Here is a 12660-nt window from a genome sequence, read left to right as displayed (position 1 = left end):
AAGGTGTCCCTGCCCATGGCAGGGGGTGGGACTGGATGAGCTTTAATACCCCTTTCAACCCAAACCAGTCTGGGATTCTGTGACTAAAGCCAAAAAAGTGAAGCATTTTGAAGCCAAGAAATGCAGAGAAATGTACTTTCAGGCTAAGTTCCTCCCTGGGATGACGTACTGATGGTCTCTTCTTCCCCCAACCCCTTTTAAATCCCTGAAGATGGGTGCTGTCCATCCAAGAGCCTGCCCTGTATTTCCAAACCACAGATGTCACTCCTCCCCAGGGCCCTGGAGCGCTGTCACCCTGCAGTGAGGTCACACCAAGAGTAAAAACAGGAAAAGAAGAGTAAAAAAAAAAAATAAAAAGGAAGAATCAGCTGCTTCTGTGAGTGCTCAATATTGGGATTACACAGGCTGGGTTAATGGGATTTGGCACCTGACTGATGGGGACTCACAGAATCACAGAATAGCTGGGGTTGGAAGGGACCTCAGGGTCACCCAGAGCAGGTGGCACAGGAACACATCCAGGTGGGTTTGGGATGTCTCCAGAGAGGGAGACTCCACACCCTCCCTGGGCAGCTGTTCCAGGCTCTGACACCTCCATGGAAAGTTCTTCCTCATGTTGAGGTGGAACTTCTTGTGTTTTAGTTTATGGCCATTGCTCCTTGTCCTGTCACTGGCACTGCTGAAGAGTCTGGCACCATCCTCTGACACCCCTTGGAGATATTTGATAGACTCACAGACTGGTTTGGGTGAGAAGGAACCTTAAAGATCATCTCATTCCACCCCCTGACATGGGCAGGGACACCTCCTGCTGTCCCAGGTTGTTCCAAGCCCCGTCCAACCTGGCCTTGAACAATTCCAGGGATGGGGCAGCCACAGCTTCTCTGGGCAACCTGTGCCAGGGCCTGTTTATTATTTTCCATATTTACATGTATTCATGAGATCCCTTCATTTTTCTCTTCTCCACACTAACCAGGCCCAGCTCCCTCAGTTTATCCTCCTCAGAGAGATGCTCCAGACCCCTCATCATCCTTGTGGCCTCTGCTGGACCCTTCTCCTTGTCTTGAACTGTGGAGACCAGAACTGGACACAACACTCCAGATGTGGCTTCACTAGGGCCCAGTAGAGGGGTAGGATCACCTGCCTCAACCTGCTGGCCCCACTCATCCCTGTGTCCCCCAGGATTGCCCTTCCTGGTCCCAAGGACACACTTTTAATGTTAACAGTTTAACAGTTAAACTGGCTCAACAATTTAATGGATTAGAAGAGGTTAACAGGCTCCATGAAATGCATCCATCCCTCTGCCACGGGATCAGGGCTGTGGTGTCACAGCTGTGACCGAGGGATGCTCCTGCTCTGAGACTGTCGGGCTCCAATTGCATTTCCTCCGTCTGCCACGGGCACATCCTTCCTGGAGCCAGGGTCCCAAAGCCAGGGGGTGCCTGGGAGCACAGCTGGATGAACATCTGAAATACCTTAAGCATCACTTTGCTCTGCCTGGTCTCCTGCTGCCAGTCTCAGCAGGGGATCCCAGTGGAGGGGAGGAGTTCAGTCCTTCCCTCCTTTAAAGCTGCCATCCCAGCACTGGGAATGCAGAGGCTGCAGCTGCTTAGTGGAAGCAGCACTTCCAGCACTCACAGGCAGCTTCCTACCTGCAATAAGAGGGAGAAAAACTAAGGCCCCTCCAGGAATTTAAACCCCCAACACTCTCTCAAAGCAATCTGGAGTTTATCTGAGAGCAGTGACTGTGCAGGTCTCACCCAGCACTCTTGTAGAGCAGCTGCCTCAAGTGAAGGCTCAGAAAAGCTGGGGCTAATTGGGAACTTCATTCCCAACTCCCATTCCTGCTTTTGTGCCACTGCTTTAGTGGAACTTTCCATCCCTGGGGTTGGGGAAACAGGAAAGGAGGGATTTGCCTTGAAAGGTCAAGGGAGACACAGCAGAGTTCAGTGATGCACACGAGGAGAACTGAAATCACTTGCAATTCTTGCAAAGAAACCACTTTTTAATAGTTTCTCTCTGAGTCAGGCTAAAGACAATATGGCCTAATAAAAGCTTTTTTCCACTCATCTTCCACCTCCCTGCCCCCTTCCTTGCCCTGTCAAAGCGAAAGATGGACCTAAAGTCACACCCACGTGTAAAACTAAACTGGAACATTTCCCATGGACAGCAAAACAGCCTCATGCACAGCTTTTTTCTATCTGTGTTGAGCAATTTTACACACAAAGGGACTCTGAGCCCAGTGAGAGACTTCCACTGGGCTTTGCAGGGGCTGGGACTCACCCCCAGAACTGGAAATGAAAGTGCCAGGAACACCAAAGAGCAGTTCTTACAGACAGATTTACATTTAGAGTTCAATTCTTTCTCTTTATCAGGATTGGGATAGTTGGGAGGCCCAGCTGGGAAGCACAGAGCATTTCTGCAACACCTCCTGCCTGAGGAACATGGAACAAAACACCACCACTGCCCACCCAAGGGCCCCCACCCCAAGCTGCTCCCTGAGAGCACCCACCCAGCCCCATCCCAAGCACCAACAACTGCTCCCCAGCTCCTGAGCTGTCCCAAATGACAGGCTGAGGACCACCAAGAAAGGGGAGCACTGCCTCAAACCAGCAGATTAATCAAAGGCAGGTCGGACAGTGGAAGGTGTCCCTGCCCGTGGCAGGGGGTGGAACTGGATGGGCTTTAAGATCCTTTCCAACCCAAGCTGATCAGAGGGGTGGAGCACCTCTCCTGTGAGGAAAAGCTGAGGGGATTGGGTTTGCTCAGACTGGAGAACAGAAGGTTTTGTGGTGACCTAATTGTGGTCTTCCAGTGCCTGAAGGGAACCCAAAAGAAAGATGGAGAGGGACTTTGGACAAGGGCCTGGAGTTGCAGGAGGAGAGGGAATGGCTTCAAACTGGTAAGGGGCAGGGTTAGGTGGGATATTGGGAAGGAATCCTTCCCTGTGAGGGTGGGGAAGCCCTGGCACAGGTTGCCCAGAGAAGCTGTGGCTGCCCCATCCCTGATGGTTTCAAGCTACCTGAATTTCCTGGCTCGTCTCAGACACAGGGAAAGCACAGGTTTGTAGGTAGAGGTGTAACTGGTAAAAAGGCCATTCAGGGAGGCAGCAGTGGAGCTACCACAGTTCCAATGGGGAGCTGGCCCTGCCCTCAGCATCAGCAACCTTCTGAGTCCAGGGAGAGTGAAAAGAGAGAAAAGCACAGCGATTCACACTAAGCCTTTAGCCCAAGCAGCACCTTTAGTCAGCCTTTGGATCTGCAAGTTCAAGCCCCTGGAAGTTTTAGATCCCAGGTTCAATACTGACAAGTTACCTGCCATGGGGATTTTCCCAAAGGGAACACAATCCACAGCACGTTCAGCTGTGGGCTGCAGGTCTTGGCTCCCATCAAACACACCATCAGTTTGCTGCAGCCTAAACCAGCCCATGGCACCGATGAAAGTATTAACCAGCACTGGCCACATCCTCCTTGCTACAGGAAAATGACTTTTAAATTTGTTAAAACAAACTTAAAAAGAGGAAACTGAGACTTCAGGGTGCTTTTCCAGTCCACACATCCCAGTTCCATCCATTGCTGCCTGTTCCTGAGCCAGGAAATCGGGCTCAAAGAAACAATTTCATGGCATCTCGTAAGTCTGTTGGAATGATTTCATGTTCACGCCACAGTCAGAAATGTAAACTCTTTGCCAACACTAAACACTGTTATTAAGAGGCTTTGGGGACATTAATTAATGTTGTGTTGCTGATGATCCTCCGACGGTCCCAGCTGGGGAAGGAAGGGCAGTGAGGGACAATGGGCACAGCACAGCGACCACACACACCATTGTCTGTGTGCTCGGGAAGGGAAGGACACAGCTGAACATTCCAGAAGAATGGACACTACGCAGATCACATTTTAGGACTCTTCTTCTTGCAGAACCAGACAGTGAGCTGGAGTGGTTGGAATCTGAGCACCTTGTGAAGCCTGGAGACTGTTCCTGCACAGGGAGGGTTCTCAGCTCCCTCCTGACACGCAGCATTTGCTCTAAGCCACAACCAGTCAAGACATCCAAGGCACAGAAATCTCTCTTCCCACCTTCCCTCTGGATTTTTTACCTCCACATTGACACTTACCTCAAGATCAACCAAGAGCTGAACAAACAAGATTTATAGTCCCGAGCCAAGCAAGGCAAGGGATCAAATTGAGAGGCTCCCCCAGAGCAACACGACCTCCCACTGACACCTCAGATTTCACCCCTGCTCTGCCCAGACCAGAGGTCCCTTCACTACCAGCTCTGGCAGCAGGACTCACGTGCTCCCAGTTAATATCCAAGCACCTGACACAGCATTCAGTGTTTTGCCTGTTCTCAGCTTTACTCTCTAACTAGAGCAGCTTGACAAAACATTATGCCGGACAGAGGAGAAAGAAAAAGCAACGCTGTACTCACACACAACTGAATTAAGTCCAAAATTTTGTTTCTAGATAAGAGTAGGGATTTTGATGGGGCCAGTTCAGTGCTTTCCTAATGCTCTGTTATGGAAAGGAGAACAAAAACACACCAAATCCCTGCAGAGCTAGGAGAAGTAACTAGTCAAGGAATAATAAAGACAGGAGGGAGTTAGGGGAAAGATAAAGAGTGGTGGGCTTTTTTTCCTTAATCCCACTGACACATTTATTAAGCCCTTAGATTTGTGTGCATGCAACTCACAGATTTTGTAACTTTTATGTTACTTTTATGTAACTTTCCCGCAGGAAGCACTTTGTCAAGTGAACACAGAGCTGCATCCTGCACAGTAAAAGCAGCAGAGCCCACACAGGAGCCTGGAAGTGTCTCCCAACACCTCGAGGTGTGGGCTGTCCAACCCCACCAGCCATCCTGCAGAACATCAGGGCCTGCTCTGCAGCAAGAGAGAAACCCCCAGGGAAGCAGAAAGTTAACTTTCCTAGAGGGAGGAAAAGGCCACGGTGGGGAGGGACGGGAGTTCAGCTAAAACCAGTCAGGCAGAGGAAGTTCAGAGCAACTCCTTCGCGCCTCACAGCCACGCCGAAGCAGAAGTGAAAATCAGATCCCATTCTGGAGGGGGATGGACTGCAAAGCAAATCTGCCTCTTCTGGTGAAGAGCCCTGCTGAGAACAACCACGGGAAGAAGGGGGACACTGCTTGTGGGAGCACACCTGAGGCGCTGGGGGGACAGAGCAAAACCTCCAAGTCCCTCGGTTTTGTTCCCATCACGAGCAGACCTCACCAGCAAGGTCTGGCCCTCACCCGAGGCAGGTGCTCACCTTCCTCTTTGTTGTTGGTGATGTCTTTCAGCAGCTCAGTCTTCATGCAGGCGTCTTTCCTTGGCTCTCCCTTACTCAGCAATGCTCGCTAAGGAGGGGGAGACAAAACAGAAACATCAGGGTTTATCCGTGGCCATCCACACATCGCATTGAAAAGAAGAGACAATCATGGACACATCCTGTTTACATCACCGGGCAAACCTCCCTCTGCAAAATAAGGCTGCCAGGAAGCTGCCACCAAGGCACAGGTCACAGATAAAACACGGCAGGGCTGGCCCCGGCTGACAGCCCGAGGAGCAGAGAGACTCTGAGCTGTGCCCAGGGCTCAGACCTCCCAGCTCTCCGGTTTGGATGAGCCAGACAGATTCTCTGAGAGCAGCGTGCCCGGGAATCCAGCTGAGTCAGTCTGCATGAAAGGCATCTCCAGGAGGTGACTTTTACTCCTCCAAAACTTCTTAGGCTTTGGGTGGGGGAGGCAGATCTATCAGCCTTCTCTTTAAACCTCATTTATCAACATTTCCAGCCTGTGAGCTTTTGGTTTTGTTTTTTGGTGGGTTTTTTTTTTGGTAGTTCATTCAAATGTACATACAAAATGCAAACCATCAGTCAGCTCCAGCTAACTCCTCATTCACAACACCCATGTTTATTAAAGTTAATCATCTCTATTTTTAATTCTATAGAAAGTGATTTTTCTTTTTTTTCCCTCCCCCCTCCCTTTTTTTTTTTTTTAATTTTCATGTAAAAATGGGAACACCTGCTCATCTCCTCTGCCTTTCACACACCCAGAGTCACGTTGTTAGATCAGGTTTGCAGCTTCAAAACCTTCGTTTTTATGTTGAAGTGGCGAGACTCAAAAAAGAGCTACCAGAACAAAACAGTAGGAAAAAAAGGTATTTACAAAAAAAAAAAAATTTAAATTAAATAAAATAGAAGGTGTCTTTGCCACAGCCCTGTGTTTAAGGAGACAAGCTGCTCTGGAGGCAAAGATGGTGCCTGCCCTGCAGAGCTGCCGCGTGACGGAGGTCGGGTGAAGGGTTCAGCACACGCTGCCGGCGCCGCGGCACAAGAATAAACCCAGGTCAAGCCAACTGTTGTAGGGCCAGCACAGAGAGCAGATGGTGCCTCAGCCATGCAAATCACAAGGTTTAAAGCACACTGAGTGATAAAGGAAGAAAAACAACCTGCCCATCTCCCATAAAGCGAGTGAGAGAGATAAGGTGCACGCGATGCACCAGCTCCCAAACCCGGTGTTCCAGCTTCCAAACCCCGTGTACCAGCTTCCAAAGCTGGTGTACCAGTTCCCAAACCATTCCCAGCAGCAGCTTGCCCATCACCATGTGGGATTCTGTCCAGAGAGGACAGGGGAGATGGGCTTTGGTGCTGCTTTGCTGTCACCAGCCACCCTGATAGGTTTGTTTCCATGTGAACTCAGCAGCAATGTCAGCAGTCCCTCAGCCCCACAAGGGGCTCATCCAGCCCCTGATCCCTGCAGGATGCTCTCAAATGCCTCCATCTGCAAAGCAACACACACTGAGGGAAAGGAGGGAGCACCAGGCTGGGCACAAATTCCTGGGAAAGCCTCCACCACCTGCCAGGCCTGGAGCTGAGGGCACTTCCAGGATTGTTCCTGTAGCAAGGAGGACGGAGGTTGTGGGGGGCTGCCTGCTCCCAGCCTGCCCTGAGCACAAGCAAACAGCAAACCTGGCCACATCTCAATGCTCTCAGCACCAGAGAACATGTGCTCCCAGCAAAGCACCTTCAGATTTTTCATCCACAGCCCAAAAAACAAGCTGTGAGCATCTGGAACCTCAGCTCAGCCCACCGACAGTCTGCAGCAGAACCTACCTCCAGCAGACACTGGCCAACAGCTCCCACCGAGAAATGATCAGAAAACACAGCCCCCAAAGTCTGAACATAGAGCAGCCTCTTTATTTATTTATTTGCTAAGCCAATAATATATATCCCTGCTGCAAACACGAGCTTATAAACCCTACCTCTCCTCTAGCCAGGCCTCTTGTAAACTGGGAATAACTTCATTTTGCTCATGGATTACCCTGCAGCAAGACCAGTGCACAGAGAGCTCTGAGTGCCCGAGGGCACAACTGGCTCCCACCACGGGCAGGGGCACCCAGGCCCTCACCACAGGCACCAACAGCAAATAAAGAGCCTCAGTCTGTCTAACAGGAAGCAGTTTGTTTTCCCAACCTTTGTTGCAATAAGGAAAGGTCTTGATATTCCTGCTACTACACTGACTCACACGAGAAGCCCCAGGATTTCCAGTGGGTCATTCTCAGCCATCTGATTCTAAGTTTTCCTTTATTTTCTAAGCACTACCCCCAGTCCACAAATCACCCACACTCTCCCTTCCACGGAGGCGTTGCTGCTGCTGCTGCTCGCCCACGACGCCTGAAGAAAAGCCACTGCAGGAAACCCTGGAGTCAATCCCACCTCCACCACTCTCCCTCCTCGCTGCAGTCACCAGGAATTCAGGGCTGCTCGGGTCCTGCCCAGCTCTAGAAGCAGAACTTCCATCCCCAAGAGAGAAACCCCCATTTTTTATATTTTTTTCTTGCAGGGAGATTACAAAAGCTGGGTGCCAAGGCAAGGCTGGCTGAGGTGGCACCTCACGGGCTCTCCTGGTCCCTGTCTCACAGACACATCCCTCGCTACCAACAGCAGCGTTACAACGTCCCAACAAAAGCTCAGCGTCGAGGTAGAAAACAAAGTAGTAATTAAAAATAAATAAATAAATAAATAAAGAGTCAACTGTGAATTTTGAAGCACTTTGATCAAAGGGAAGCTACAGGAAACCCCTGCAAAGCCCTCGAAGCCTCTTCCCCCCAGGCCAGAGCTCTCCCCTCCATCAGCACCCAGCCCCGAGGGACACCCCATGGGACACCCACCCATTCATTCCCACCAGCCCCACGGCTCCACCCAGCCAACTCAGCACCAACTTCACCGCAAAGTGTCAATACCTCCATTTTTTTGAGGTGGGTGGGTGGGGGGGTGGGTGTGTGTTGGTTTTTTTTGCCCTCCCCTCCCTTAAATCCAGAGCAAACTTCCCTTTCTGCTCACCCTCCCCATGCCCCATCCGTCCGCTCCCGATTGGCAGGGAAATCCTATACCCACCCTCCCCGCCGAGAAATGTCTGCTCTTGCAGCAGTCCCAACAAAGCCAACTGCCAAGCACACGCTGCTTCACAATAAAAGTCTCACTCGCTCCATTTATTTTTTTCCTCCTTTCCCCCTTTCCCGCAGCCGGCTGCCTCCACTCCCTCGCCCACCCCAGACTGATTATTAACCATCCGTGGCTGGAGAACCTCCACAAAGAGCACACACCACCAGCCACGAAGCGTTATTGCCCCCCACATACACACACAACCCCTCCCCTCAACCCTTTTAATTTTAGGTTTCAAGGGGCAGAAAAAAATTAGTGCATCTGAAGAAAGACTGATTGGGTCTTTGAAAGGGCTTGAAAAGCCATGAGGAGCCAAGCAGAGGAGCTACTGCTGGTTTAGTTTTTTGCTCCCTGTCTCTGTTTACAAGAAAACAGGCTTCCTCTCCTCCATGAGGTCTTGGGAGGGGATGGAAGACAGGTCAGACCGGCCAAGGGAAGGCTCTGCAGCATTTCCAAACAGATGATGGCTAGAAGCTACAGTGGTGCCTTTAAAAAAAAAAAAAAAAAAAAAAAAAAAAAAAAAAAAAAAAGAGGACAAGAAAGAAGAGAAAAAGAACAAAGCTGGGAAACACAGAAAGAGCTTTCTCAGCCTCCTCCTTGGCATTTTCATCAGCCATCCGGGTGCCCTTCACAAAGGTCCAAACAGACTTTATAGGCAAAGACAACACATGCACAGCAAAACTCCAACATATTGCAGCTTACCCAGCCCAGGGGACCAGAGTTACATCATGAGCCCGAGCTGTGTCCTCTCCCAGCAGCCCGGGCAGGAGCTCAGGCTGAGGTGCCAAGATGTCTACCTTCACCAGGGTCTTTTTTTTTTTTTCCTTTCTTTTTTTTTTTTTTTTTTTTTTTATGTCTTAAAAGTCAACGGTCTGGGAACCCGAGGCTTCGCAGCAGCCTTGCTGTGAGCGGAGCTGAGCAGCTAAAGCAGGTCGAGCTGGAAGAGGGCTGGGAGCAGGAGACCCCCTCAAACTGCCCCTTCCCATCCAGGGCAGTGGGTGCACCAACACCTCTGCCCCTGGTGGGATGGACAGGACTGATCCTGCCTGGAAGCCTCCAGCAGGGAGGTGACACCAACCCATCCCAGGTGACACCAGCGGGCCCTGCTCCCCACGCACAGTCAGGACACGGCCCCAGGGAACGCTCCCACCAGCCCAGACTGCGGCACAGCAGAAGCAAAGCTCTCAACAAATGATGCAACCCCAGCAGCAGATTCTTATTCACTCATTTTTTCCCTCCTCCTCCTGGAAAACAAAAAAATAAAAATAACACAGCCCGAACCAGCCTGCTCACGATAACCTTTGCCTTAAAGAGAAGATGAACATTTTGTAGTTAATTATACAGGAAATAATGATGAAGAGAAGGCTTGTAGAAAGTGAGTGTTTCTTTTGTAGGCACTGGAAGGCTGCTCGTTTCGGGTCTGGGCACTGCTCAGGTCCTGCTGTGCATGGGCAAGGCCTGGGATCAGGGCTCGTGGGGACGCTGACCACAGGCCTGTCATTAGAACCAACAGCAGCATTTGATCTGCAGAAGGAAGGAAGCACAACCACCAGCGTACCTGGCCTACAAAGCAGTCACCAGTCTCAAAGCTCCTTTTTTTTTTCCAGGTTAAGGCCACACTTCCTCATAAGCTACTCATGCAATCATGTGAACATGGAATTTTATCTGCAGCTCACAACAAGCACTGCCCTCAGCCTGAAGTTTGTCCCCAAATCAAATCAAATCAAATTCTTTGCAGCTCTTTTGTCTCCTGAATTCCTTTCACCCGGACTCTTTCCCATAGAAAAGAAACATTTCCTTCTCAACCCCCATGTCCTCTCTCCTATTCCAGCCACACACACACACGTCAACTCCTGAAAAAAAGGGGGGACACGAAGAAAGAGGCGCAAGTCCCTGCATGCAACAGCTGGGAACACGGAGACACGTGCATGAAACACAACAGGACTTAAAGTGATTTCTCCTAAGACAAGGCATTCCATGAGGGCGTGCAGGCTTCAGGCAAGGGGGGTCTTTAGAGCCCGTGCCCTCCTGGAAAGGGGGGATCAATTTACACTTCCTCACTGCTTCCAGGCCGGGAAGTGCCGTTCCCATCCAGCTGCATCCCAGTAGAGTTTAAGCCAGTGCAACTTGTATGTGCAGGCAAGTGTAAATCCAGAGCAGACAAAGGCATCCCCTCCTTCCACAGGCTGAGGGGAGCAAGGAGTCCAGCTGCTCCTGCCTTCTCCTGGCACCTGGGAGGGGAGGGGAGGGTAGAAAACCCTAAAATGGAGACCAAGACTCATCACTATCTCCAGCAAAAGCAAACCAGCCACTTCAGAAACACCCAGTGCTCAGGAAGGCTGAGCCAAGACAAAACCACAGCACCAAGTGGAGCCTGGAGCAAGCAGATTCCAGCAGATTCCAGGGATGGGGAGCTGGAAGGCAGCTCACCCCCATGGACAGGGCTCAGATACCTCTTCAGCCTCCACACTCCTCTTCCTCCCACCCCCAAACCACCACAGCCAGCGGCGCAGCTCCTTCTCCCCCTGCCCATCCCGATGGCTTCCCAAGGGAGGGCACATGGGGTAGCAGAGGAGGGAAAGCCCCCCATGGGCTTCCCATGGGATCTCGAGGACCTGGCTCAGCTGCCCACACCACCTCCACCTGGGTCACCTCTGGCCATGGAGAGGCCCCGGCGCCTACGAGCCAGGAGAGCGGGCAGGGAAAAGGGAAGGGGGGAGGAAAAAAGAGACAAAATAATAATAAAAATAATCATCATCATAAAACTTGCACCCTCGGGCCTGTCCCTCTAATAACTACAGCAAAACCTCACCAAGGCCTTACTCTCCTGGAGGGCGAGAAAGCGACACAGCGCTGCCCAGCACCCGAAGTCCTGGAGGTGGGAGATCCTCACACCCTCTCCTCCATGGCCTACGGGCTTCGTCCCCGGCGTGGGGCCTGGTTTTTCTGCTCTGTCATTAAGAGTGGAGCCTGGTCTTTTCCTTCAATCCCAAGAATTGCACGGAATTAGATCATCTTTCTGGCTCGCCTCCCCCTACAGGCAGCTCCCGAGCATGCTCAGCGCGGCCGCGCTGCCATTTCATAACCGCATTGTTTACGGACACACGGACCTGCCATCTTTTGACAGGGACACAGGGCCCCTGTCCCTCCCCACTGCCCCCAGCCCCCGCCACAAACACCCCCTTGGGAGGAAGGCACGCTGCAGGAGCATGGAAACTAGCAGCCTGGAGGGGTTGTGCTGGTGGTTTTGTCGTTTTCTGGTTGGTTTTTGTTTCTTTTTTAGCTTTTCCCCCCTTGATTTAGGTCAAAATCCACCTGCTTTTGGAGCCCCCTGTGGGGGCTGGGGGGCTGTGGGGAGGAGAGGCCTCGCAGGGCTCGATGCAAAAAGCCAGCCATGATTTTCAGCTTCTTCGAATCACAACTGTGCTTCGATGTCACCTAAAAATATAATACCCAGCCCAGTCTGCCATCCTCTGCCGAGCCTTCCTCTGTGAGAAAAAGGGTTGGAAATATGGTATTTCCCTTAAATAAACAAGTTGGCTTAGTCCCAGCGCTTACAGTTTTCTCCTTTAAATGCAAACCAGAGTATTTTTGCAGGCACACAGGAAAATGAGGAGAGGAGGAGGGGAAATGCTCCTCATTTAACACCAAGAACTCCATGAAAAGCCTTGCAAGGTTGCTCGGAGCCCCGCTCTGTTCCAGCCCTCTCCCCGTCTGTGTTGATCATACTTTACAGGTGAAAGCAGCTCTGACTTATGACAGAGAGAAAATGCCAGAAGAGCTGGAGGTTTCCTCATCCTTGGAACAAGGACAAGTTGTGAAAAGCTTCCTTTGCAAGAGGCACTGTGCTGCTCCAGCACAGTATGGCAGCGTTGCAGGGAGGACACTTGCACGTCAGATCTTCTTAACCCCCACTGCCTCGACCCTTCTCCGTGTCCTTCCCCCTCCTGATGGGGACTGAAGGAAAAGGATAAATAAATTACCTGGTTTAGGGGAAGCAAGCTGTTGAGTTGGAGTCCAGAATATTTTCAAAAAGCTTGCTCTACGTTTTTTTCCCCTCTATTTTTCTTTTTTTTTTTTAGCTTGTACAGTTTGAGAGCTTCGCTCCTGCTGCTTTCCTGACTACTGTAAATCCTGGCAGGCAGTGCTGCCCACTGCCCATCCTCCTCCTCTGCCCCCCTCTAGCACCAAGATCACCCTGCAGACAGGTATCCCCCAACCCAAG

General features: G+C 51.1%; 1 protein-coding gene across 10 annotated transcripts in view; it reads right to left on the bottom strand.

The window, feature by feature from the left end:
- Positions 1-12660, bottom strand: part of EHMT1 (euchromatic histone lysine methyltransferase 1) — a 123487-nt gene that overhangs the window by 62382 nt on the left and 48445 nt on the right. For 9 of the 10 annotated variants that reach the window (XM_050319759.1, XM_050319762.1, XM_050319765.1 and 6 more), the window contains one exon: positions 5259-5346. In XM_050319759.1, the coding sequence (XP_050175716.1) occupies positions 5259-5346 (88 nt within the window). Of the gene's footprint in view, positions 1-5258; positions 5347-11247; positions 11424-12660 lie in introns of those variants that run through there. The other variant, XM_050319764.1, reaches the window with a different exon arrangement.

This window comes from Myiozetetes cayanensis, unplaced genomic scaffold (assembly GCF_022539395.1).
Source record: "Myiozetetes cayanensis isolate MyiCay16 unplaced genomic scaffold, myiCay2020 scf23, whole genome shotgun sequence".
Lineage (NCBI taxonomy): Eukaryota > Metazoa > Chordata > Aves > Passeriformes > Tyrannidae > Myiozetetes > Myiozetetes cayanensis.
The sequence above is the reverse complement of the archived record's forward strand: the minus strand, read 5'-3'. Positions and strand labels throughout refer to the sequence as shown.